Source organism: Schistosoma haematobium, chromosome 1 (genome assembly GCF_000699445.3).
Source record: "Schistosoma haematobium chromosome 1, whole genome shotgun sequence".
NCBI lineage: Eukaryota > Metazoa > Platyhelminthes > Trematoda > Strigeidida > Schistosomatidae > Schistosoma > Schistosoma haematobium.
In genome coordinates, this window is record NC_067196.1 from 83,472,482 (window position 1) to 83,497,745 (window position 25,264).

At 36.7% G+C, this 25,264-nt stretch overlaps 1 protein-coding gene across 2 annotated transcripts; it reads right to left on the reverse strand.

The window, feature by feature from the left end:
• Positions 1-15,603: 15,603 nt before the first annotated feature.
• Positions 15,604-21,246, reverse strand: ZFAND5_1 (AN1-type zinc finger protein 5; the record flags this gene model as incomplete). 2 transcript variants are annotated; one of them, XM_012938929.3, is made up of 4 exons in its annotated part: positions 20,573-21,246; positions 19,239-19,460; positions 16,910-16,987; positions 16,627-16,775 (listed from the first exon to the last, which is right to left on the reverse strand). In XM_012938929.3, the coding sequence occupies exons 1-4, from the start codon at positions 20,781-20,783 to the stop codon at positions 16,627-16,629; spliced, it is 660 nt and encodes a 219-aa protein (XP_012794383.2). In that variant the 5' UTR covers positions 20,784-21,246. The 2 variants fall into 2 exon arrangements, with proteins under 2 accessions (XP_051075344.1, XP_012794383.2); XM_051209873.1 differs by lacking the exon at positions 19,239-19,460 and having other exon boundaries at positions 15,604-16,775.
• Between the last annotated feature and the right edge of the window lie 4,018 nt (positions 21,247-25,264).

The following is a 25,264-nucleotide window of genomic DNA, read 5'->3' on the forward strand; positions in this document are numbered from 1 at the left end:
TAATTGATTCCGAAGAAATATTTACCTCTATACCACAATTAAGCTACATATATATGCAAAAATCCTCAAATAATTGATAAACAAAACAACAGATTTTAGTAAAACGTAACGGCGAGAGTGAATCTGCTTAGATCTGTTCAGTTAAACAAAGCATACTATAAAGATAGCCTGGAGCTCCTCTAGGATTCCGCCAGTCCTAAGCCTCGATGAAGGAGGAGGACTGAGCATGAGATTATCAGACCCATCCCATAATAAGAATCTTTCTAAAACACTAATAAACGGTTTGTCACCAATTTGTAGATTTGTTGTTGTCTTAGTGCACGTATACATATTTTTGTTGTCAGTACTAGTAATAGTAATGATAACAATAACAAAAAGCCCAATAAAATAGATCAATTTCACCTGAAACAGTTTAGTTATTGTAGTCGTCTTAAAAAAGTTATAACAATGTAACCTCTGAAATAATTTGCAAATTTTTTTCTTGTGAGCCGTTACTTAACACAATTTCTGTGTACTTTTAGTATGATTACAGTCATAGGATCATTGACATCTGATCACTAGACGAAAAAGTACCACTATATCTGCAGTAAAACAAATGCAATATGATACATTCTGAATATTGTTCAATTAGAAATTAATTTCATAGAGAAAGAAGACGAGCTAGAGAAATATTTGGAGATATCATCGCTGTTATATCTGAATGTCTTTGATTTTATCTTTAGTAGAATAGTAAGGAATCATTTATCAGTAATGTAAAATGAAAATAAAATAGTCGTTATGGCACAGAAAATGGCCTTAAATACACCGTTCATACACCATCAGGATGTCAACTTAAAAATAATTAAAAGTCCCCGGCTGATGCCTTTCATTACTGTAATATGTGTGCGAAATATACTACCTAACCAATTTTTGAACTAGTAAACTTAGAACAATCTTATATCACATGTTTGTTCTTTACATTTAATGTTATTACTTATGTCAAGCTGATCATACCTTTAAATTGGCATGAATTCTGTAGTTATTGTTTTCAGAATATAATATATTATTATTAGTATTATTACTATCATTATTCCTCCTTCTTGTCTTTCAATGTTTTCTAGTTGATAGGATGTTATCTAGCTTTATGATGACTTTTATCTCTTTTTAAATCTGTTTATGTATTTTTGAGAGTTGACAATCATTCTTAGTCTGGTTATTTAGAAGATCCAAGGTTTCAAGATTCTGTCATCAAGTAGTTCAATGACTTTCAGGGTTAATTGATTTTCATTAACCTAAATTTCGATACTTCAAACTCCATCCTAGTAACAGACGTTTTGAAGATTTTGATACGTCAGGATAGTATAGGAAGAATGTCGTGTTTAAACAACTTAGTTATTTTACAGGTATCAATACCAAGGTTGGACTTGATAGTTTCGAATAAGTTGAGCATTAGGTAGAGAGTTAATAATAAATATATTTTTGTTATATCCCAATGAGTAGAAAAATTGTACGACGATATGAGCTACAGTAAGTATGAGGATTAGTGATGCTATGTGGCTAGTTAAAACAAAGTGAGTGAGGTTTGAACGTGCTACCTGGTACTTGAAAGCTGATTGTTTTAACCACTAGGCCATACGTTCGAAATTTGTTTGAGGAAAACAGCTATTCGGAAGTACAGTCTCTATCATTCATTACTAAAAGTGTAGTATTGAGTGGCTCTATCACGACGATATTATGATAAGGAATACAATATTATTCCAAGGGGCTTGATTCCAAACTCCAGCATCAGTAGATACATTCTTTAAAGAATAGACAGATCTGTCTGGTGAGTTGCAAACAGAACAAAGTTTGTTTCGTTAGTTTCAACTTTTATCCACCATTAATTGCTGTCAATTAAACAAAAGGTTATAAAAGTTTATCACCTATTAATGTGGCTGATGATAATCTTATCATTTACAATTGATTGATCATTGAGTACTGACCAATCAATTGTAAATATATTTCAGTTTTATAGGATAGATCAGTGGTAACGTCTCTGATTGTGAATCCGCGTGACACGTGATCGAGTTCTCCAGGGAGCATCAGTTCCCTTAATATTACTAGGATACTTTGTTGTCAAGTGCAAAATAGCACGAAACCTAGGTTAAACAGGATTTCTTGTTAATTACCTTTAATCATAAAAATTTAAGGTGACTTAAATCTTTATTTAATAAATTATTGTAAGCTTATCACCTTAACTATTTTGTTGTAGTTGATTGCTACATACTGTTACTGTAATTATTAAAGCATTTTTTAAAGTGTATCTATTTTTGTAATGAGATTAGTGAACAAATTTTGGAAAAAAGCACTTTGTTTTTGTACATTTCTCATTGATTAGAGGGGGAAAAGTTCTTGAGTTGTTATGTTTTAAAAAAAGTTTTTCTTGAACATATTGAATGTAGATTGGAAGAGGAAATAATCAATTTGTTGCTACGCTGTTATTACACATAAGATATAATTTAAAAAAAATACTTTTTACGTCTTCAAGGTGAATGATTTTTTTATTTGTCACTCATTTTCCTAAGAAATCCATTCTCAATATCCAGAACAAGGGTGTTCAATGGTTTGGAAACAAAATATTAAAAAAATGCATGAACCACTTCTGTTACAAAGAAATATTCAATAAACAGAGTAATGGTGATAATTATAAGTAAATAATGATAGGGTTTATTGTCATAATGATTTAGAGAACAGAATTTTTCAATGAAAGATTCATTACAAAGACGTCATACATACCTACAGCTAACGTAATAATTATTTGTTTGATGATTATATTGACTGAAGTTGGAACGAAAACTGAATCGCATTTCTCGTCGAACAAGTGATCTCTGAGTTGTGTATACAATAATCGATCAAATGCGTTATAAGACATAGAAGAACATTGAATTGTGTGAATCTATGATATAATATTCTTACTTTTCAAATAAAATATAGGTTAGCTTAAATCTTGTTGAAACAATATTCATATATTTGTTTGATAAACTGTAGACAATATTATTTTTTTATAATAGGTGATGGTAACAGATAACGGAGAACAAGAGTGTACTGACAACAAACTATTTAAATTAATGAACCACAAATATATCACCATTTTAACAGAACTATTAAATCTTGAAAGCATAGTGTTACAACAGAAAAACATACTATAAACTGGGAACCACTGAAATTTCAAAAAAATAACTATGAACAAATAAACTAATTACAGAAGGTGATTGATTTCATCCTCACAAATACATTGACAGCTGTTGTTGTAACAGCAGATAACCAGCGGTCAATACTTCAATTTGTGAATCGTACGGATACAAGTAAGAAAACGAATAGCGCTAATCAGTAGATTATTAATAAGTTACTGTATGAAAACATATTTACAACAGATATAATTATAATGATTACTTCTTTATAAGATGTGAATGCAGATCATAGTCGATTGGAAAACTCAGTTTCATACATTATTTTCGCTGCAATTAATTAAGACCTTGCCCAATAATCACAAATATGGTCATCAGGACGTACTGAATTAACACTTGTGGAATAAGGCTAAAATAGTTTACTTATGTTTGAAGTAGGAGTTATTGCTGTTATCCGAAAAGATAATGTAATTGTCTCACTTAAACGTGTTAGCTCATAGAACATGATAATATCTAAAGCATTCACCTGAGCTTCAAATCATCTCAACCATAATGGAGAAGATTTGTAGCTCAGGTGGATGATTTTGGTGAAGTGTTGTTCTCTGAGCTGGATGGTTTGATCGTGGAGCGTTCATCATTCTTCTGAACGACATCATCAGCACAAATTTCAGATAGAAGTCTATCTACCATGCAGCTCAGAGAACAAAACTCCATCAACATCTCAACCATGTAAAACATACATTTAACTGTGAATTAAAATATTTATTACAGAAAGTTATTTAAACCAGATTATGGAGTTTCAAGTGTATTTGTATTGTCGTAACACATAAACACATGTCCCACGTTAAAGAAAATCCTAATTTGCATATGATCACACTATTTAGAATAGTATCACAAGATGAATAGATTACTTAGAATAGATAGTTTTACTACAAGTTACAAAATCCTTTATTTATAATTGTCAATAGTGATGCATAATTTGCGTCTTTGAATTTTCATGATATATAGTCATTTGAATTAGAGTTATTTAGAATAGTTATGTATTATCTTTCTTGTATGTATGTTGCAGAACAAAGACCGAAATACATGATTTTCAACATTTATCAGAAATAACAGTCTCCTTTATCGTAGTATATTATATAGATATGCTGAGATTTTTCGGTTTATGACAAACATTCTTCAACCTTTAAAATGAATAACATTTGTTGATTCGCTTCTTGCCTATTATTGTCGACTGATTTTCGTACTTTTGGAGTTTTCTAGAAATTAAAAAACATTGGTATTCATACACATGCAGGCTAACTTATGTAAAGTTTGTAAGTAATTTGAAGACTGTATGCCGACAATTAACCCGAATTCCCTTTAAACTTGATGGATGTCGATAAATCCGATAAATTCGAGTCGACTTTCTATTTAGCTTATTCTTAAAAAACTAGATATCATGGACCGAAGTCCCAACTTAACAATTTTAACAATGTTTTTGATTGAGATCATGAACCGATTGATGTTAAACCACCACCTTTGGAAACCTGGAAGCACTGGACGGCCGTTTCGTCCTATTGTGGAACTCCTCAGCAGTGCGCATCCACGATCCCACTCGCGGGATTCGAACCCAGGGTCTGTGGTCTCGCGCGCGAACGCTTAACCTGCTGGACCACTGGGCCGGCATCCAATGGTGATAGTTTCTAACATCAACCAATCCACGAAATTGCGCGACCAACTTCCATTTTACTGAGGTAGATACCTGTCTCTACCCGACAAGGATTAGCTCCACAATGACATAATTACAACTTCTATAGCGTATTTATAACAAGAATATTCACTCTCAATCCAAAATTAATTTATATAGTCATTTTGTTAATCTAATAGCGATTAATCTATTGTACTCTTGAAGTAAACGCTGAAGATATCGTCCAGAATGACAATGAGACAGTCCGGTTCAAAGAACTCAATATCGCTAAAATTCCTTGAAAGTATTTTCAATGACTGAAACTTAACACTTTGAAATAATGGAAAAGATTTATGCTGGAGGTGGAGGATTTTGTAACCATTCAACTTTCTAAAATGTTTTATGTTTAACCTTTGCATCATTCGTACACGGCAGAAATCAGTGGGTGATATTTGCTATATTCTTCTTTTTCTCAGTTATGTCCTATGGCCCGTCACAAATGTCACGTGACAATCGATAATCAGAATACCAACTTATATGACCTTGTTCCTGTGCTAAACCGATGACACGTCAATCAGTACTAACAGCCTTGAGTCAACTCTGAGTCCTTACTGGTCCTCTATATAGCTTTTCGCCCAACCCAGACTCCGCTATATAAATCGTATATTTCATACATACGTGATTAATATACAATCAGACTAGACCGCATAACACCATAAAATGGAAAACAATGACAATACAAGATCAAGTCAAAAGTGGCTGTTAGTATAGGAGACGGTAATTAATAGATTGTAATAAATTAAGAATGATAAATCGTATAATAGTAGCCAATAGGTCAAATGAAAGCTTATGATAAAAGAAATATGAATATACATATAATCTAGTTACTTAATAGTTATCCAATCGAAATATATGTAATAATAGCCCACAAATAATTTCTAGCAATTACCGTTCATTCATTCTTTGTTCGGATATAACAGTATTGAATTCAGAAAATGTTTTGTAGGTTCAGATGACAAATTATTATTATACATTCACTGAGATGTGTATTGCAAATGTTTACCCACTACCTACTTAAAGAACGTGATGTTGAATGGGTTTTAAAGTGTATTGAGAGTATTGACACAAGTGCTTTGCTTAGCCAGTCAGTACAGTTATGTAAATTCATTTGCAAATCCTTTTTTTTCTACAAATGAATCTTTTTAAATTAAAGTGATGTACTCATTCATATTTCCATTTATATTTTGTCATATTTTACCTACATTAGCAATTACAGTCAAGTAAACTATAAAATGAATCTGTACATAATAGTTGGATATGATTATGATATAAGTCCTGTAGTATATCACCAAATACAAGTTGATATAGTTTGACTACAACCAAGTTTTCGGAAAATTGATTTTGTCCTCATAATTGTCGACTGAGCTAGTTAGTATTTATCGATCAAGTGTCCTTATAAAATAAAAAAAACGAGAAACATTGACTTTATTTACTTGGGAACAATTGATTTTGATTCTAATGACCAATTTAGATTTTTTGATTAAATTCCTATCAGAAAATTAGTGAGAAAAGTTCTACATTTATTCTTGAATAGTGTTTGGAAAAAAAGTGAGAACAAGAAAATGTAGAATAGATAATTATAAGTCTCGAAGAATTACTTTTGACATTTCAGATAACATGGTAACCATGGTTATGTAAACATGTATTTATAAAGTTAATTTTAACATATTGATTGGTATATGATTGCTTACTATCCTGAATTAACACATCTCAGCCCATTGCCATGCATGATCCAGAACCTGTCATCTCCATGCTGGTATTATGGCTCATGTACTTTGACCTGGTCCTATAAACCACATCGTTCCTGTTAGCAAACATTGGTGGCTTACTGAGATGGCTAATGAAACACTAATTAGCACAACAAACTGTTATTTTGGTCTATAACTAGAATAGAACCCATCTCTAAACCATTTAGGAGCTGTTAAAGTCTGTTGGCAGCGAGTCAAATTAGAATCCCAGGAGAGAGAAAATTTCTCACTGTAAATATTAACGGTTATTATTCTTGGATGTAGCTAGACAGCTTCAGCCTCAAATTTCTCTGTTATTGTTCGATTGTTGTTAATTGCTGTCTTCTTGTTCTTGCCTTCTTCAATTCAAAACAGGGTTTCGAGAGAGATCCATTCCTTATGATAATGCTTGTTGCCGCATCCTGGCACCTACTGACACGTTGAAGTTAGTGGATGTTTGATCATTTTCCAATTCTACTTCATAGTAGTTTTCTCCTCTTTGAGTAGATCTGGTAAGGCTTGTCACCTGTTGTTGAGAGTTCTTTTGAATTGGTTGAGTTTGTGAGTACGTGGAAGGAAGGTTGTATTAAATCTTTGTAATCCTGTTTGTTTAGTTGTTCAGTGTTCCTTTAATTTTAGTTTTATCTTGGCAACCATCAGAGAGATGGTGATCTGAAGTAATATGTGCTTCTCTTCTGGCACTTACGTCTTCAATTGACCTTATGAATATTTTACTGATGCAAATACGATCGGTCTGATTCTGTGTAGTGTGATAGGGTGAGATAGACCCATGCAGCTTTGTGTATGCATTTGTGTGGGAATATTGTGTCTCTCATAACCATTTTGTTGAATGTACATCAATTTTCAAATCTGTCACCACTCTCATTACTCTCTCTCAGTCAGTCCATGTCGCCCCATTATATCTTCATACTCGATGGTGTCCATTCCTACTTTGTCGTTTAGGTCTCCCATCATGATGATCAAGTCATTTCCTGAGAACCTCACCATGATCGATTGAAGCCTCTCATAAAACTAATCTTTATGGTTGTCATTGCTATCATTGTTGGGTGCATAACACTGGATAAAATTCATCGTGATCCCCTTCTTCATTGTTTTCAAGAATGCTTTGATGACGATTGTGGGTTCATGAGATTCCTATTCAATAATTATTAGATGCTTCTTTGGACATCTTGTCTCCACTCATTCTTGGAGCTCACCAGCCGTTATTCAGCAGTTCTGAAACTAATGTATCGCCTCCAATTCCTAATTAATCATCTCATAGTTAAAGATATTCCTTTAAACTGAACTAGAAAGTCAACTCTTAATTCAAAATCGTTGTTGACTTATCACGACCAATTCTTCAAGATCATTTCTGATGATTCTTCAACCTTTGGATTTGGTGCTGTTATATTACATGTATTCCAGAATGCTGTGGAGAAAGAAATTACATATCCTTCGCGAACATCAACTCTAATAAAAAGAAACGCAGATAAGTATAAAAGATGTCAATTGTTCCACTCTTTGCAGCCCTCTATTTTCACAGATTTTTACATAGTCAAAGATTTACCTCATTAGCAGATCATAAGCCGTTAATAACAATATTCGTAACTAGATCTGGGGTTCTTGCACACATTGTAAATCGGCAGCAGCATTGGGCACGGGTTCTGGGGGGAGGTTATGACTTCGAGATTCGGTAAGGCTACGCACAACACCTGGGAAAACAGCGCTTATATTGCCTATTGAGAGACTATCCTGCCTTTTTAGAGGGAACGAACATAGATTCAATGTTGATAAACGACTGCGCAGTGTGGGTTACAGACAACTAACCCACACTAAGCAATAACACATTAATTCAGAAGAGCTTTAGATTTGTTATTAATGAGCAGTCATAGACACCTCGCGACAAAGAGCAAAAAAGTCTCATTGTTGCCAGAAATTGTCATGAATTGTAAACAACTATTCAATATTTGGAAAACGTTGGGTGGTACCCAGCTCACTTTCTCTACAAATCCCATACCACTTTTACAAACGTCATTTGGATATTAATCGTATGACATTGGTTGCTCGCAGTTTCGCTGATTGATCGTTTATGAATCAGAGGATTCGTAGATTTGTGAATGTTTGATTTTAGTGCTTGTAAGTAACAAAAATAAACAATTGTGTACCACGAGTTCCATAACTGTATCCTAAGAATTCATGGTTCAGGGTTAGCAATTTTCACGGGCCCAATCAACGGTTACTGTTGGTGGATTCTTAAAGTGGTTTAAGGTTCTTTCCTTTGTGCCAATTAAATTAAACTAGTCCGTTTCATTGCTGACAGAAATTTCTTAGATTGGAGTACAAGAATCCTTAGGGTCAGACAGGTTATTTTTCAGCATGATTTCCACTGACTTTCGAATTAATTCAGTATAATTTTTGTGCAGTATAATTTTGAATTTTTGCTCATTCAGTAATATTCACTACATTAATATTTTGATTAAATTTTGTGACGATAACTACTTTTTGACGAATGTACTCGAATAATCGACAATTTTTCTGGGTTTCTATAATTAAATCTTTTAGGCAAAATCGAAATTCGACAAATAGTTAATGATCAAGGAACGTGTAAAAGAAATAATCTTGTTCAATGTCATTTTAATAAGAGCTGGTAATTATTAGTTTAGTGTTCAGACATACCAATCGGTTAATCATAACTATTGGACAATCGATTTTCGTGTCTAGAGTATTATGCATTCAACCTGTGAAATTTCTAAAAACTCTCCACAAAACCCATTCTGATAATAATCAACTGCTCATTAGTGACTGACTTCAAGAAAAACTCCTGGAGTTCTAGTGAGAAGCCGTTACCAGTGGAGTTCAACCGGTCTGTTGTGAGATAACAACTCACTGAAGACAATGGTGTACGGTGGCGCAACTTCGTGGATTGGTTGAAGTTAGACATTAACACCGTTGGGTGCCGGCTCAGTGGTCTAGTGGTTAAGTGCTCGCGCGCGAAGCCAGTGGGTCCTGGGTTCGAGCCCCGCGTGGTGCGGGGTCGTGGATGCGCACTGCTGAGGAGTCCCATACCAGGACAAAACGGCCGTCTAGTGCTTCCAGGTTTTCAATGGTGGTCTAGCTTCAACTGACTCATGATTTCAACCTGTGATATTATGCATACATTGAGTATTTGGAAACTACCATATGTAATGAACTGATAACAATTTGGATATATAAAAGGGGTGTTTTAAGAACGAATCATTTATTAGTGATAAATTGATGTTACATTTGTGATATCCCAGTGAGTAAAAATAATTTATTATCATAATAATAGATTACAATTAGTATAAATTGACTAAATATCAGTTAGATATGTAAAAAGAATTAACTGGTGATTTATCTATCGAATGTTGTTCGGGTAGTGCTAAGCCAGGTATACATTATTCAGTCAGTCAGTCAGTAACAACGTAGAACTTCGTACGTACGTACATCAGTTCGAGTTGCCACACCACATTAGCACACAGATGCAGTGGTCGATTAAAATCCCGTAGTGGTAGAGGTAATAAGAGTATAAGCAGTAATTAATTATTTATTTATTTGAACACATGAATATTGGTACAAGAGAGCGCCAATATATATGCGCCACACAAAACAATCAGAATTCGAAGAGAAATAGAAAAAAAACTAAGGAGCGCAAAAGAAAAAGAGAACAATAACGAAGAGATTGGTGTAAGGTAGTATGGTAGAAATGAGGGAACGGAAAGGTACAATCAGAAGAAATCTTTCAGGTAAGGGAGACACAACCACTTTTTATGAAGAAAGTAAAAGAAGGTTACAGCAGGATCGCCACTGACTTCTATTCTGAGCCATATCTGATAACGTCTCTAGCCACTGTGTAGCACCATCTCTCGGACCCCAACCAGGGAGTCGTGAAGGACCGACAGAAGCCAGTCCTGTAGTTCTTTCTTTCATGCCACGACACCATGTCATGCACTGACCACCTCTCCGCTTCTTCCAACCAGTCCCAGAGTCGGCAAATAATGCACGACGTGGAATTCTCTGGGACGACATTCGTAGAACATGTCCAAGCCACCAAAGTCGGTGTTTCGAAGCGACAGATGGAGATCGAATTTGTAGTACTTCGCCAGAGTCTTGAATACGGGTCTCGGATAGACAACAAACATCAATATTAAGACTTTCCAAAGACCTAGCCAGCCCTATCTGTTGTCCGACCTGCATAAGTGTGCGAACGTTGAAGGCAGCCAGTTTGAATGGCGCACGTGGTTTCAGAAAAACTGCTTCAGTACTCATATTCGGTGGTAACATACAATTTTCAACCGGACAGTGACTCGATAACGTTTAGATAGAGTCGAATTTCCACCAAAGACGAGCTGCTGTATAAGTCGAAAAGATAAGTATAGACAGAGTAGGAATAAAAGAGGGTGAATAATGTCGTAGTAAATAATAATAATAATAATAATAATATTATAATAATAATAATAATAATAATGACAATAATAGTAATGATAATAATTTGAATCATTTGATTGTTATTCGAAGCGAGAAAAGTAATTTCCATAGATATAGAGAGTTCATCATTTGCGTGTGGGCTGTGATAGTGCCCGGGTGCCCAAACCGAAGCAGGTGGTCTTCTTAGGGGGCCACTCCCCGAGCCTTCGACCTGAAGGTCTGACCCACAAGGCAGTGGAGCATCGTAAGGAGATGCAGTCCCATGGTGGCCGGTGACCGAAAGTTGGTTCATACGCCATTTGTTCCCGCAGGATACTGGAGCCCATGTGCACCATTGGTTCGGGATCCGGTCAAAGCGCCGGACATTCGCTTTTCGTCCTCTCATTTTCGTAAACAATACCCCCGCCACGAGAAGGCAATGAGTAGGACTTCCCTGGCAGAGGCTGTATACGCGTGGCCGTGTGAGAGTATTTCGAGAGGGCGAGCGGACTCTCCCTACTCTCGGTCGTACCAGGGCATTCGGGGTCACAGTGAAATGAGTTTGGGAAGAGAAAAAAAAGAGACAAGGAGGAATAAGGAGATCAAAATTTGGGAGAACACAAAGAGTGAATGCACCTACGCCATTGCAAACGATTTTGAGCCATTATTCACACGAATTGTAATCAAATCGCAACAGTTAGGAAGATATTTCCTATAGAATATAAAAATTCGGCGAGTATCTGAGACTTAATGATGATTCTAAAATATTTGAAAAGCATGATAAACTAGTGGGGTGTGTGTGTGTGGGGAATATAGAATGTTGTCAATAAACGATTAAGGCAGTTTGGAATAGATTAATTATTTTGTAAGAAGAGACCAGGTATTTCTTTGTGGTTTATCACGTGAGTAAAAATTGAAAATCAATAATAAATTGTATTTACAAGTAGTAATTGTTATTCAAAATTATTACTATAATTAACATTATTAATGACCAATACATTCTTTCTATATTTCGGAGCAACTCGTAATACGTCACTACCAAACTAAGAATTTATCTTTTTTTTTTTACAATAAATTAGTTTAAATAGTTTTTTGGATTATTTATAGGAACTAGTAAATGTTAGCTGGGAACTACATTTCCAAAGAAATAATTTCTAATTAAAAACTAAACATACAGATTGAAAATCTTATCATTTAGATTCGGAAAACACAGGAAATTTAACAAATAAGTCAACGACAATAATTAGAATTTCATAGTCTACAGCATGAACTAATCGGTGTTACACAACAAATAAAAATCATGGGGAATCGAACGACTGTTTCTTCCTTCGCAGTATTCATCCATAAACTCATTGGAGATCAGAAACATGGTATTTAGGTCTTCGGATGAGCCTTTAGATTACCGATGCGGGACCACTGGTTTACAATATTTAATTTCAATCACTTAGCAATATTGAGCAACCATCTTTCAGTGTCATTAGTGGATAGGTTTCACACACTCGACAGTTGAACTCCACTACTTATGGTTTTTCATTAGGACTGAGGGAATTAACTCTTGAAATTAGGGACTAATAAGCACATGCTCATGATCAAAACAAGCTCTTGGATATTATCCCATGAAATAGGTGTCCAGTGCTTCCTGATTTTCAATGGCTAAGATTAGTTCATATTGTAGACTACGGAACTCAACAATCTTCATAAACCGCCTTTTGTATTTAAACTAATTTGAAACGTTCTGTATACCAGATATCATCAACATAAGATTTGCCTCGAATATGTATTAATTTAAGTTGTCACACTTCACGTCAGAATAGCAATAAAAGAGCCCGACAGGGTCATAGGTAGGGGGAAGAAAATCTAAAACAAAAGGAATGAATGAAATCCAATAGTTTATGGAATTAAACATAACTCAAAATATAGATGACACAGCGTTGCTGCGGTGGACCTTAGATTATATCACCCACCGTTTGCGACTACCAATTACAACCGTGTGGACTTCAACCAGGGGGCTCATACCAACCGACATCATTGAGATAGATAGTCAGTGACTTCTTGGATCAAGGCAGCTCCACGAGTTTCTCCCTAGGCTTTGCCCAATCGATTGCTATCCCAAACAAGATCGTACGTTGCAACAAGCAGTAATTGAGAATGTTCAGAACAGATTTTAATTACTTAAGTCATAGGAATACACTAGGTTATTAGAATTGACTTTAAAAATATTATTTTCGATATTTAGAATCATGTTATTCATTCTCACAATGTAGAAGAAACCCAAAAGAATCAGGTTTACTTATCAAGCTCTTACATTTACTTAGGTTTTCAGAGACTTATGTTGTAAATCAATGTAGAGGTTTTGTGGATATTATAGTAATTTTAGTAGTTAAAATCATGAGTCACTTGAAGCTAGGCCACCACGGAAAACCTGGAAGAGCTGGACGGCCGTTTCGTCTTAATGTGGAACTCCTCAGTAGTGCATATCCACGACCCTACCTCGCGAGATTCGAACCCAAGACCTACCAGTAGAACCTCTTTACTATAGAGTCTGGATTCAATTCTCGACAGTTGGGACAATCAACTGTCACGGATACTGGAAATCAAATATTATTGGCATATGGACTCACATTCAAATTTTCTGAATGACCTGTGAGATCGTAGACTTCCCTTTGAATACGTTTCTATTCCAACCTCATAGGAAACTGGTTTTCCAAAACAGAACTCCAAGTATGAAAGATACTATGTAGGTTAGGATATTTGAGAAGCACAGCGTTTGGCCAAGCAGCCGATGCTGATATGGAGTTCTCAGCAAGATACATATCCAAATTTTTAAAGGTTCGAATAGGAAGCACTTGCTTATAACAAAATGTCTTGGACAATAAGTGTGAAAGCAAACTCCTAAAACACTGTCCAAAACGGTAAATTACTTGACTACATAGCTGTTTCAAATCGGTAAAGGTCTTGACAAAGTAGGAGAAAAGTGAGCACAATTCTTGAATATCTTATTTGTAAACCTTTTTACGTCATACTGCTGTGCTGTTGAATGTGGAAACTTTGACACATCAATACTATATGTCATATGTGGACTCTTCGGGTGGGTTCAATTTGTCTGTGAAATGAGTGTTAGTAACTCTCTATGCAATACTATTGAACAGAAAGAAATAAAGAGCTTTGCGCTTCACTTGTTTTGTGTTTTTGAGTGTCTCATTAAAATAATAAAGGTCGACCTAAAAAACAACCGAGAACCATTTTCATCCCATTAGTCTAACCTCTACTGGTAGCTGACAAACGAAAACAGGTGGAGCGATAAAGACACCAACCTACCAGAGTATACTTCAAAAAGTAGTCAGTTCTGTATTGCTTTGGTTACAAAGCCTTATCTTTTAAGTTGATAGTTAGTAATAATCAAGGTACAGTAATGCATGTTAGCCCACGTTATCATATTATTTTAGAACACCGAAATGAAACCAGCCAGACGAACTGTAAGTCAGTTAAGATAATACTAGTATCACTGACAATGAAGTAAACTAAGCACTCGAAAGTATGGTTCGAGAATGAGGTATGTAAGCTACCAATACTTAGGTACCACTGTCTTAGAATGAAACTTTGTTTAAGATTGGACCACTGTCGAGACTACGTAATGGCAATTCAAATGTGAGCCTTCATCACTAAACGAAGTTGTTTAAAAACTTGGGGCGATTGGACTGGGATAATTACGTCAACTTTTCAAAGCCTTAACTGCTAGTCGAAGCCTCTTAACGCGGTGCTGAATTCCTTAGAACAGTTATATATAGTTGGTTACCATGTAACTCAGATCCGGTCATAAATGTACTTATTCCTTCTTGTCTAATAAATTCCATTTCATTTTTTAAAACGTCGGTTAGAAATATTTTCACTCTGGTTTTCCGCATTATTCCCTAGGCACTACTAAAATAAAGCGGTAACTTGGAGAAAATCATCTTCCAGTGCACCCCCTTCCATCGTGGAAAAACCTAAATACTTCTCAATATATGGCGACAATCTAGCACAACAGCCACATAACCATATCCTAAAAATTATTAAAATCCTAGACAGTTGTCTCACTTCCGACATTTAATACGACAACCTCGAAAAATAATTACGGTACTACGATCAACAACTACAACAATTAAGACGTATGTACGAAATTGAGCATTATAGATGCTTATATCAGTTAAACTGATGATTTCTGTAGCAAATAAAACGAATTAGTATTGACATGCAATTAACATACAAGACAAAAGAAGCCAGTTATAATGTGCAACTTCTGGATTCCGAATTGATACAACCGAGTGGAAATCTTTACGGGAACATTAGGCGTGAGTTATCCGGTGTCCGTGGTTTGTAGGTATCAATCAAATGTACTGTGCACTGTTTAAGTTTTGTCTCACCACAAGGAAAAGCCTAGGTTCCTACTCACTTTCGACTCTCAATAAAACCTAATCGTTTTTAGTGACCAAACTTTCAAAGATGAAACCGTTATCATATGCTGCAACGCTTACATATGCATTTACTTACATAAACGTGGTTTGAATTTCCGTCAGAACAAATTTCACAGACGAAATGGGCTCGTTAAAATATATTTGTGCAATAAGCAGACTAAAACCAAATACGCTAGCTAAATAGGATAGAAGAAAATTACAAGACAATATAGCTTTGAGAAATGGTAGGAAAACGAATAGAACCCAATATGTAAAGCATACAAAGTGAATAGAGCTTATGACATTTATGACAATGATCAGTAAACTAGTAATCAAGAACAGTTTAATACGTGTCCTTCGCATCGCCTAAAAAAGGCCAAGACAAAATAATGAACCTGCAAAATGTCACACACAAAAGTAGTGATACACTAACGGTAACCTACACAATACTACAAAATGGGTGAAAGAACACAGCCGAGTTGAGCATAATAAAACTGATAGGGGATTTTATGTGTACAAACCAGCAAAAATGTGCCGGTATAATTAGATAGAAGATTCATGCAAGCCGCAAAAGGATGAAATAGTTTACGCTGCCATGAACCTGAAAAGACAGTAGTGTAAAAGCACTGACATATGCGATCATAAACACACTCACAAGAGTTGTATTTAAACTTCATACATTTATCAAAATGAGTTAAGTGGTAGCTGCTTAAAGAATGAACAGCCTAAAATACACACTCAATTGTAAACGAAAGAATAAAGTATATGTTGACTGAATTTAATGAATTTCAAACATCACACAAAATTTAAAGGACCACTAGAATACATTATAGTCCAGTAAGGGAAATATATGCAGTAATCATCACTTTTCTGACATTTTTAAGCGAAATCAATGGCAGTATAATCCATCCATACAAAAATGATTGTCCATTCTTGTATAACTGACGGCGATGAATTTCATCAAAAGAGAGCATAACAAATACTGCTGGATAAACTGGTGATGTGGTAAGCTGAAATTTTAACGACGGTATACACAATAGATTAAACTTTGGAACCAACACGAAATATAGTCTCTAGCCACAAATGAAACCAGGTGTAAAGTAAAAACAATCATCGGAGCAAGATTCCTGATCATCAGTTTTTACAAAAGGGGAATATTGAGAACATTAAATTTTTTGAACTTTCTGACAAACTATTTGAGGATTAGAACGACGAATTTCTTCTTGACCTGACTCGCGGTAATCATAGGAACAATTGTGTGCATCAGAGTAGCGATGAATGCTACAGTATAGGCCACCACAGCGACAACTGAAACCTGAACAATGAAAAGAGAAATAAACAGAACTGGGTTATAATAAACAAATCAAAATGAACTTGCTGTATAAATGCAAGATAGTAATTTTTGGAAGCATCAAACGACACGATAATTAAAACGGTAGATATGATTACCTGTTAAACCCACACGTTTGTGACATACAGCACAGCGTGGTCTGGTTTTCGTTGCTGGTCCAGAAGAGGACGTGGATGCTGAGGGAAACAAATATACACAATAATCATAATAAGTATCGTAAATAAAAGTTCCGTATCGGATAGTGAAGCTTCACTATCGTTTTTATGACTGACGTATGTGTCACGTTAAAAACCGAACCCGCAGTTTATTGATATGGAGACTACAAGTTGAGACGTTTTTCCATCTAAGTTCTGGTGAGTAGTTTATTATATGTATTGGGGGGGGGTGCTGGGCTACAAACTCGTATTGCGAATGCAATGACTTAAGACTGGAAAAAATAAGTTAATTTCGGGAGTCCAATGGACCTTCAAACCCAGAGTCTGGCAGACCAGTAAATTAACCTGCGACAGACAACCCTCGCAACACTAGGTTAATAAGACAACAGAACCAACGTCAAACTGTTTCATCATATAGGACAGAAAATTGAATCCGTCCAAAGTAATAAGACATAACACCTACTTCATAATTCCTACAAGTATTTGCCCTTAGACGAAGATCAGCGGTAAGTCAACAACTTCAAAGTTTATGAGATGAACAGGCGTGGAAGACATTATGATAAAAAGATGTGAAGAAAAATGGAACGAATAAGACGTTCAAATTTCCGGAGTTGAAGAATAGAGTTAATTCGTGTCACTATGGGTTTTGAGCCACTTATTTCTGCTTAGCAAAGGAAACTACACTATCGGAAGATTTAGATTGGCATCCAAACTTTATGAAATGGTATCATATTTAGTCTTAGAGCCTTCTTTCTCTCTAGTAAATAGCTATTTTGTGTGAAGTTGATTTTGTCACAAAAATATCTTGGGAAAAATTACCACAGTGCAATAGTAGTAGGCTACAGAAAGGTGGGGTGGGTGGGTGAGGGTCTTATATCTAGGGAACATTATAAAAAGCCCTTACATCACTACCAAAGAATGACGTAGTTATTAGACAAACCAACATCAATGGGATCCCCACTGGACGAACGCTGTTAGTTGACACAATCCATATAACGACTCACTGTTGACCCTCTCGTATAATTGGGGTTTGCCAGTCTTTGCTATAAGTCGGTTAGTCATTGTAAACTAAGAATTTGGTTTAATGACAGGGAAATAGAACTAGATGAGTAATCCTTATGTTTAGTTATAAAAATTGTGTTAATAAATGACTTTTCTTCGAAGGTAGTCCAACCAACACTAACTTGTCCATAGATTAGTTTTCTAGTGCCTACAAATGCCCTGGTACGGCCGAGGGTGGGAAGAGTCAGCTCTCCCTTGCGAAATGCTCTCACATGGTCACGCGTATACAGCGACTGCCAGGGAAGTCCTGCTCACTGCCTTCTCGCATCGGGTGTCGTTGAGAAAGGCGAATATCCGGCGCTTTAGCCGGGTTGGTTGGCACGGGGGACCCGCCTAGGAGAGTTGGAAAACCCCAATTCCAAACCAATAGTGCACATGGGCTCCAGCATTCTGAAGGAACAAGGGAGTATGAACCAATTGTCGGTCAACGGCTACCATGGGACTGTATCTCCTGAGGTTGCTCCACTACCTTGTCGATCAGACCTTTAGGTCGAAGGATCCGGGTGTGGCCCCCTAGGAAAACCATCCACTTCGGTTTGAGCACCCGGGCAGTATCATAGCCCACACACAAATCAAGTGACCTGTGTAGCGCATATGTATTCGGTGCCCCTTTGTACCAATATTCGTGTTCAAATGAATAAAAATAAAGTTTTATAGTACACACAATTGGTGTGGTTTTCCAAAGATTCACACTACTATTCTCTGCTGTAGTACCTATTAACTACAATTTAGTATTGTAAGCCATGATTAACACTTACGCTGGATCGATTAGTCACTAATCAAATAACTTATTAGTTAAACTGTATTCGATCGTAATTGCCTCAATGACAACTACAAAATCTACAAGGATTAGGGATAGATTTGATGTTTTTTCTCTTAGTTTAGTGGCAGAGTTCAGTATAGCTGATACAGTTATTGGCCCAGCGAATAGTCCAAAGTATACGAGTACACTTTCTCGTTACGTCTCTTTTTGAACAAATATAAGAGTCAGAGTAATTGCTATAATTCAATATGCAAACGAATAAAGTCGAACGACCTTCAGTGAAGTTATTTTTCGCACCATAAGCTATTGAATACACTGATATGCAACCAGGATTAGTACATGATTCAACTAAAACCACTTTTAAACAAGTTTACTTTGTCTGCTAGGCTAATTACATAAAAATAACGGCAGATACAACAAAACTAGGAAGTGAAAAATGCAACTAACCAGGAGAATCTGGTTTACTATCTGACTTTAGATCATCATTTAAAGAGTCCGGCAACGCTATAGAAGATACTCCAGTCTCTGCACGTAATTCAGTAGCTGGTGATGCAAGCGTTAGATTTGATTCTGCACTAAGGTTCAGCGAAGAATCTGTATGAGGATCGGAAGAAATCTTGATGGTCACAGGAGGTACCAATGAAGAATCACGTTTGGAGAAATTTTCACCTAAAAGGAAATAACCCCATGGAAATCAGCGGGATGGTTTACAGGATGAGGTGTAGGTGAATTGGTCGCAAACTACAAAACGTGGTAGTTTGGAGGTGTTACATATAACTAAATACTAAGTACCTAAGAGTTTCATAATAACCCAAATTAGTAAGTTGGAGCAAGAATAAGGGTAATCAGACCTACGTGGCATTTTTACAAAATCACTACCTGTTGATCTGAACTGTGTAGAGAACTATGGACCTTATGATTAGGACTCGTGAAATAATTAATGTAAACTAGATACAAGGTTAGATTGATGCATTAAGAAGTCCAAGATAATCTGAATACTCAGGATTTACGTGGAGAGTAAATGAATCTTTGTCAGTGAGACAGATTTTGAGTCACATCACCTGTCTCCAGTTATTGGTTACGGTGATCGTGAGCGCTCATACTAATTAGTCTGTACCTACTACGACTCAGACTAACACCACTTAATAAGCATTTGTAACATCCTGACCATCCCAGTCGATGAATAGTCTTACCAATGTCACTCCTGGTTAATACGATGGAATTATTATCAACGTTTTCCACTCAGTGGCTCAAAACACATATGAGCAACTATTAAGAGACATACAGGGTCAGATATCATTAATTCATCTATCTACTAAATTCAAAGGCAGCCGAGCGAATAAAATGAGATATCATATGGGGGGATTGTATTTTGTCCAAACGGTTACACAAAGGGCCTCACTGATCAGATCACGGCACGCACTTGGTGGACAGAGAGCAGTAGTCGTTTGAATAACTAGACCCTACATCCCAGAAATGTAAGCGAGACAGAATGTTTAATCCCCAACATGGTTTAAACACAGAACTAGTCCATAATTGTAATGAAAAAAACTGGCGACAACCAACTGAGATGGGATTTTACACACGCAAAGCAAGCCTGAGACTTTCAGAAATTCCTGAACTGGATGGATAAAACCCCTTTGCAATTAATGATACTGAGTGGGAAAATCCTAATTTAGGAATTCGTGATAAGGCTTAAGATACACTATATGTTTTAAATATGTAACTGCATATTAAGGAACCATCGGTAACCCAAAACCCAGAGCAGAAGCATATGTTACCTGAAGAGGCTGTAATCTTTACACTCCTTTCAGGAGACAGCTTATCTTCGAAGTCAGAAGTCACGCGAGAGACTGCTTGTACATTTTCCGCCTGGACCTGCATACTGCGATGACACTTGGAGCAAAATCCATCAAAATTAGGACTTCCATAAAATCCACATCCTTTACGGCATAATAAAGGTATATTCTGCGACTGGTCATTTTCCTCCATTATATTTATATCAGTGTGATGAACAAATTGAATTTCTATAGCAGTGCGAATAAGATTTGTTAGTGGCACGTCAGTAGCAGTGGGGATTGTGTCATACAAGATATGGCAGGATGATGACTAAGGAACTACCGTTGGATAGGGCGCTTGGTAGCACTGAGTTATTTATAACAACAAACTAAAGATTGAGATATAAATTGGCATAAAAGGTTTTGTTCTCATAAACAAGGATTTTTAACGCTTTGCTATAGGCTATTTCGCATCCGTGTTCCTTTAGACTAAGGATAGTATCACATTATGATTTACTAATTTCTTTTCCTCTTTTATTGTTAGCATACCTAGGCTCCTGCCTGGAGGTTTTTGTGATCCCCTGCTACTAGACACGGAAGCCTGTTAAGCGAAAGCTTCTTTTATTCCGTCCACAACTATTTGAACCATTTAGAAGGGTTTTCGAAACTAATATTTTGAACCTAATGCAAGGTGCAGGAACGTTGAGTTTACTAAGAGAAGTAGATAGACAAATATTGGTTTCCAGTAATAGGATAGCTCGTCTATAGGCAGCTGAATCCTACGATAGTAAATTTATAGGCCACCGATTAAATACAAATGAGTCAGTGATGAAGACTTTGGCAACTAACAATACTCTCATGAATGTAGAATCAATGATCAGAGGCGCTCGTCACAAGGTTTGAATTTGCGTCTCCAATGTAGTTTCGTAGCTCCCCTATAGAGTGAGGAAGGAAACATCATATTTCCATACTCTATATGGAGTCGAATATTTTGCGAAATCTGACTCCAGTTATATCGTATGAATGATTGTTGTCAAAATGTACACCTTGGCTATCCTCGTTCATTATTATCAACCTAACTCTCGTTGGTAAACATGGGAATTAACTAAATCAAATATGAGAATGTGCGTTTGAGTGTGCACACTTTGTACACTCATTGATAGGGGCATACAATCAGAGAATCACAGCAAATGAAGCGAAGAAGAGAAAGAGAAGCAAAACAAAAGTACGTACAGTAGAAAAGGTGTGTGAGCTACGTCCATTATCAATATTCACAGCTAGATAAAAATAGGTTGCAAACATGCGGTGAGTGGGATAAGAAGTGTACACTTATGCGCTCATATAAAAACAGTCAAGGTTGATAAGTGAATAATTAACAAGGTAAAAATGTGACTCAACTAGGATAGATAAATTGGCCTGTCCAGTAGCTAAAATAAGGTATATGGGCTTAATATACTAGCCGCCACTGCAAATAAAATTCGCGATGACAAAGTGGAAAGCTCTACCGTCAAACTGGCCAACAGCGAGCTTCAACGTTACGAGCGCAAGGTTCTCTTGAAAGGAATGCTTGTCACAGTTGGCGTAAAACTTTAGACCATATGGTACCAACACTCCCAGACCTTCATCATTCTATGATACCTTTAGGGAGGACTTATATGAGAGGAGTTTTATGCATAGTCTGCGACATGTCTCTGATGGACTACTTTACACTTTGAAGTGTTGAAATTTAATTCTGTTGTTATTCGCACAACTTTGAAGCCGAGTTACATCTTCCCGAAGTGCCAATTTATCATCTTGGTTGGGAACGTCTCTGTGAAGTTTCACATCTTCAGCCAAAAGTGGTGAATCGAACGATACCATAGCCTTAAATAGTCGATTATTTAGATATGAAGTAAACCAATTTGTTGACGATGACCTAATACCTAACCATTTGAGCTTACTAATGAAACATACATTATTGACCTTTCCGAAAGCTTGTGAGAATTTATGGTTTATGACATCAGCTTTCCCATTTTTATCGAGGATGGTTGTTCAACTGTGCATCGCGGTCATCAGGTTGGTTAAATATAGGCTAACCATCCCTGAATCGGTGCTGTTAGTGAAGTGGAGTTTGTGGGTAGTAAGCGGTCACGTGGACCACCATATATCGAGAACTCCATAAGTTCTGAGCGTGTTGAGAGTAGTTGTTTGAAGATCCACTACGTCGACTTCCTTTAAAAGCTGGTGTGATGTGTTCCAGCTTTCAATTTTCTGGTTTAGTGCCTCGGTTTAGTGAATGTGAGAACATCATATCTAGTGGTTTCGCCAAGGTTAAAGCCTCTTCTCTTATTATAGCAGAACGAACCGTATCTGGGCAAGGAGAAATGTCTTTGTTCAAATGGTGTGGCCTCTGACACACCAACTCAGAGCTCAGGTTCACTTCCTAGAGTCAAGGTGAGTCCCAGGTGAAGCGCTCATCGATGTAGTTTGCATGGGTCAGTTGGATTGTTTGAAAATTTTCTTCCAGAAGGTCGGCGGCATCACTATTGTTGTTCTTTGAATCATTGTGACCTAACAACTGGGAAACTCATAAATTAAAGGGTAAACTCCCCAGATTACCTGACGTAGGTTACCCTGTAGAGCTGACACATCCAACCATCTGAAAATCCAATGCCTCTCTTTAGTAAGATGTTTTAGTCGCGTTTTGCTGGTAAAAATGAAGTCTATGACGGCGTGATCGCTTCTATGTAAGGAGGTCAGGATTGACAGGCTGTCGATTAGGGATTCTTCGTTTGTAAACATATAGTTTAATCATGGAGGCGTCCAAACGTTTCGCCAACGAGTTTCTATTTTCAATTTTTTTTGATTAATTCCAGATGTTCAGTGAAGTTGGAAGATAGAGCTTAAGTCGATTTGTTGCCTCCAATGTACGTGTGTTGAGTGAAGTTGACTTTATAAGACTGAAGTAACCTATAATCAAGATATGGGTGTAGCCGACACGAGTAGAGTAGGATAATCCTTCCAGCATATGACTTTCGTACTCGGTGCCACTTGTAGATGACTTCCACTAGACATCCTGAAGTATTGGGTGATCTCCATGGGCACCATGCAGACTCATCAACACTGGTTACCGTCTCTTATTCCTATTTTTCGTCACTTAGGAACCAAAACATACCGGTTATTGAGAGCTTCTGTCCATTAGTTTGTGAAGATCACCATGTTTCCCGCAAACTCTATCAGATGAACATTATCAGCGAAACCCAGTTCACACATCCCAATCATTTAGTTCAGTGTATCTACAACGTTTGTATATGGGCAGTTACTACTTTCAATTTGAAGCGCGTGAGCCTCTTCGTCCTATTTTTCCGAATGGGCTTTAAAAAATAGGGAAACAATCCAAGTCCACAGGGATTTCAGAGCTGGTAGCTCCTGTCCCTTCCACGGTTTTTCCTTGTTCTTGACAGTTTAAAAGTAAAATATTCAGTCCTAGTTTGCCTTTTGCCCAATCTGAACATTATGTGGCCTGTCCGGATGCATGTGAATTCCAGTTAATAGCCGACATCTTTTAACGCGAAATATTTTAAGAGCGTCAGCTGCCATCAAGGTGGATGCGAAGGTTGCCTTCATCTTTCTTGGTCACTCTCACCACTTGTTGGGTCAATAGTTCTTCAGCTTCAAAAACTGCTTTATGGACCTCCACTGAGGAATATCATAGCTTGCATATTCAGGGTTCGTGTTTCCTGGAAGATGTTGAACGATGATATTTCTTCCTCGCAAGGACGTCTCACGAGAATCCTTCTGATTGTTCTTGAAGAGACTGCGCTCAGAATATGGTATTTCTGGCAGTTTTCTTACATAGCTTCTTTATTTTTGTAGCTGGTCAGCAGATAATTCTCAATGTCAGCAGTGTTCGTGAATGTTACACGGAGGAGTCTTGGACAATCCTGGAGCCTTGTATCCTTTACTGATGTAAGCCGTGTAACTATTAGGGGCTCAATTTCTAGAAGTTTGAACTTCCTGTTCTTAACTCTGACCAAAGCATACTGATTCTGAAGGTCATCCACCAGTTGGTGGACTCCTATCGTAGGCATTTCTAAATATTTTATTTAAGGCCCCAACTGTCAAAATTAACGGGATTCTTTCTCCCGTTTATACTACTTATGACCATAATTTTTACGCCCGAATCAACCTTGATATACTCATTTCTTAAGGTCACAGCTCATAACAAGTGCTCCATAAATTTACCTAATAACAGATATAAACTTCTTAAGAAACTGTATTGCTTAGATATTAAACGGGACCGGAAATCCAATAGAATAATTCCGAGTTTGGATCTGGTGTACGTTTCCCGTGGTCGTATCGTGGGCGTGATGCCGTTTTTGGTACAGATCATGGAAACCGCACTCATATTGAGATGCCAGAACATAAACTTAATTACTAACTCTCTGGGACTTCTGTAAGAATGTTATATCTTTTTCGACTTCATTTATTTAACAACCTTACTTGGGAAGCATACTGTAAGCAAATGAATGTTGTAACTTATAGGTTATGCTTGTAAAAATGTGTACCAGCTCTGGCAGAAATATATTATGGTTATATCGTTATTGGTTGAAACATAGACACGCGGTTGGTAACTACTGTCTCATTTAAGAACTTAACGTCTACTCTCCAAAACATCCGTCTATAGCTCTTCTAGAGTTACGCCGGTCCCAAGCT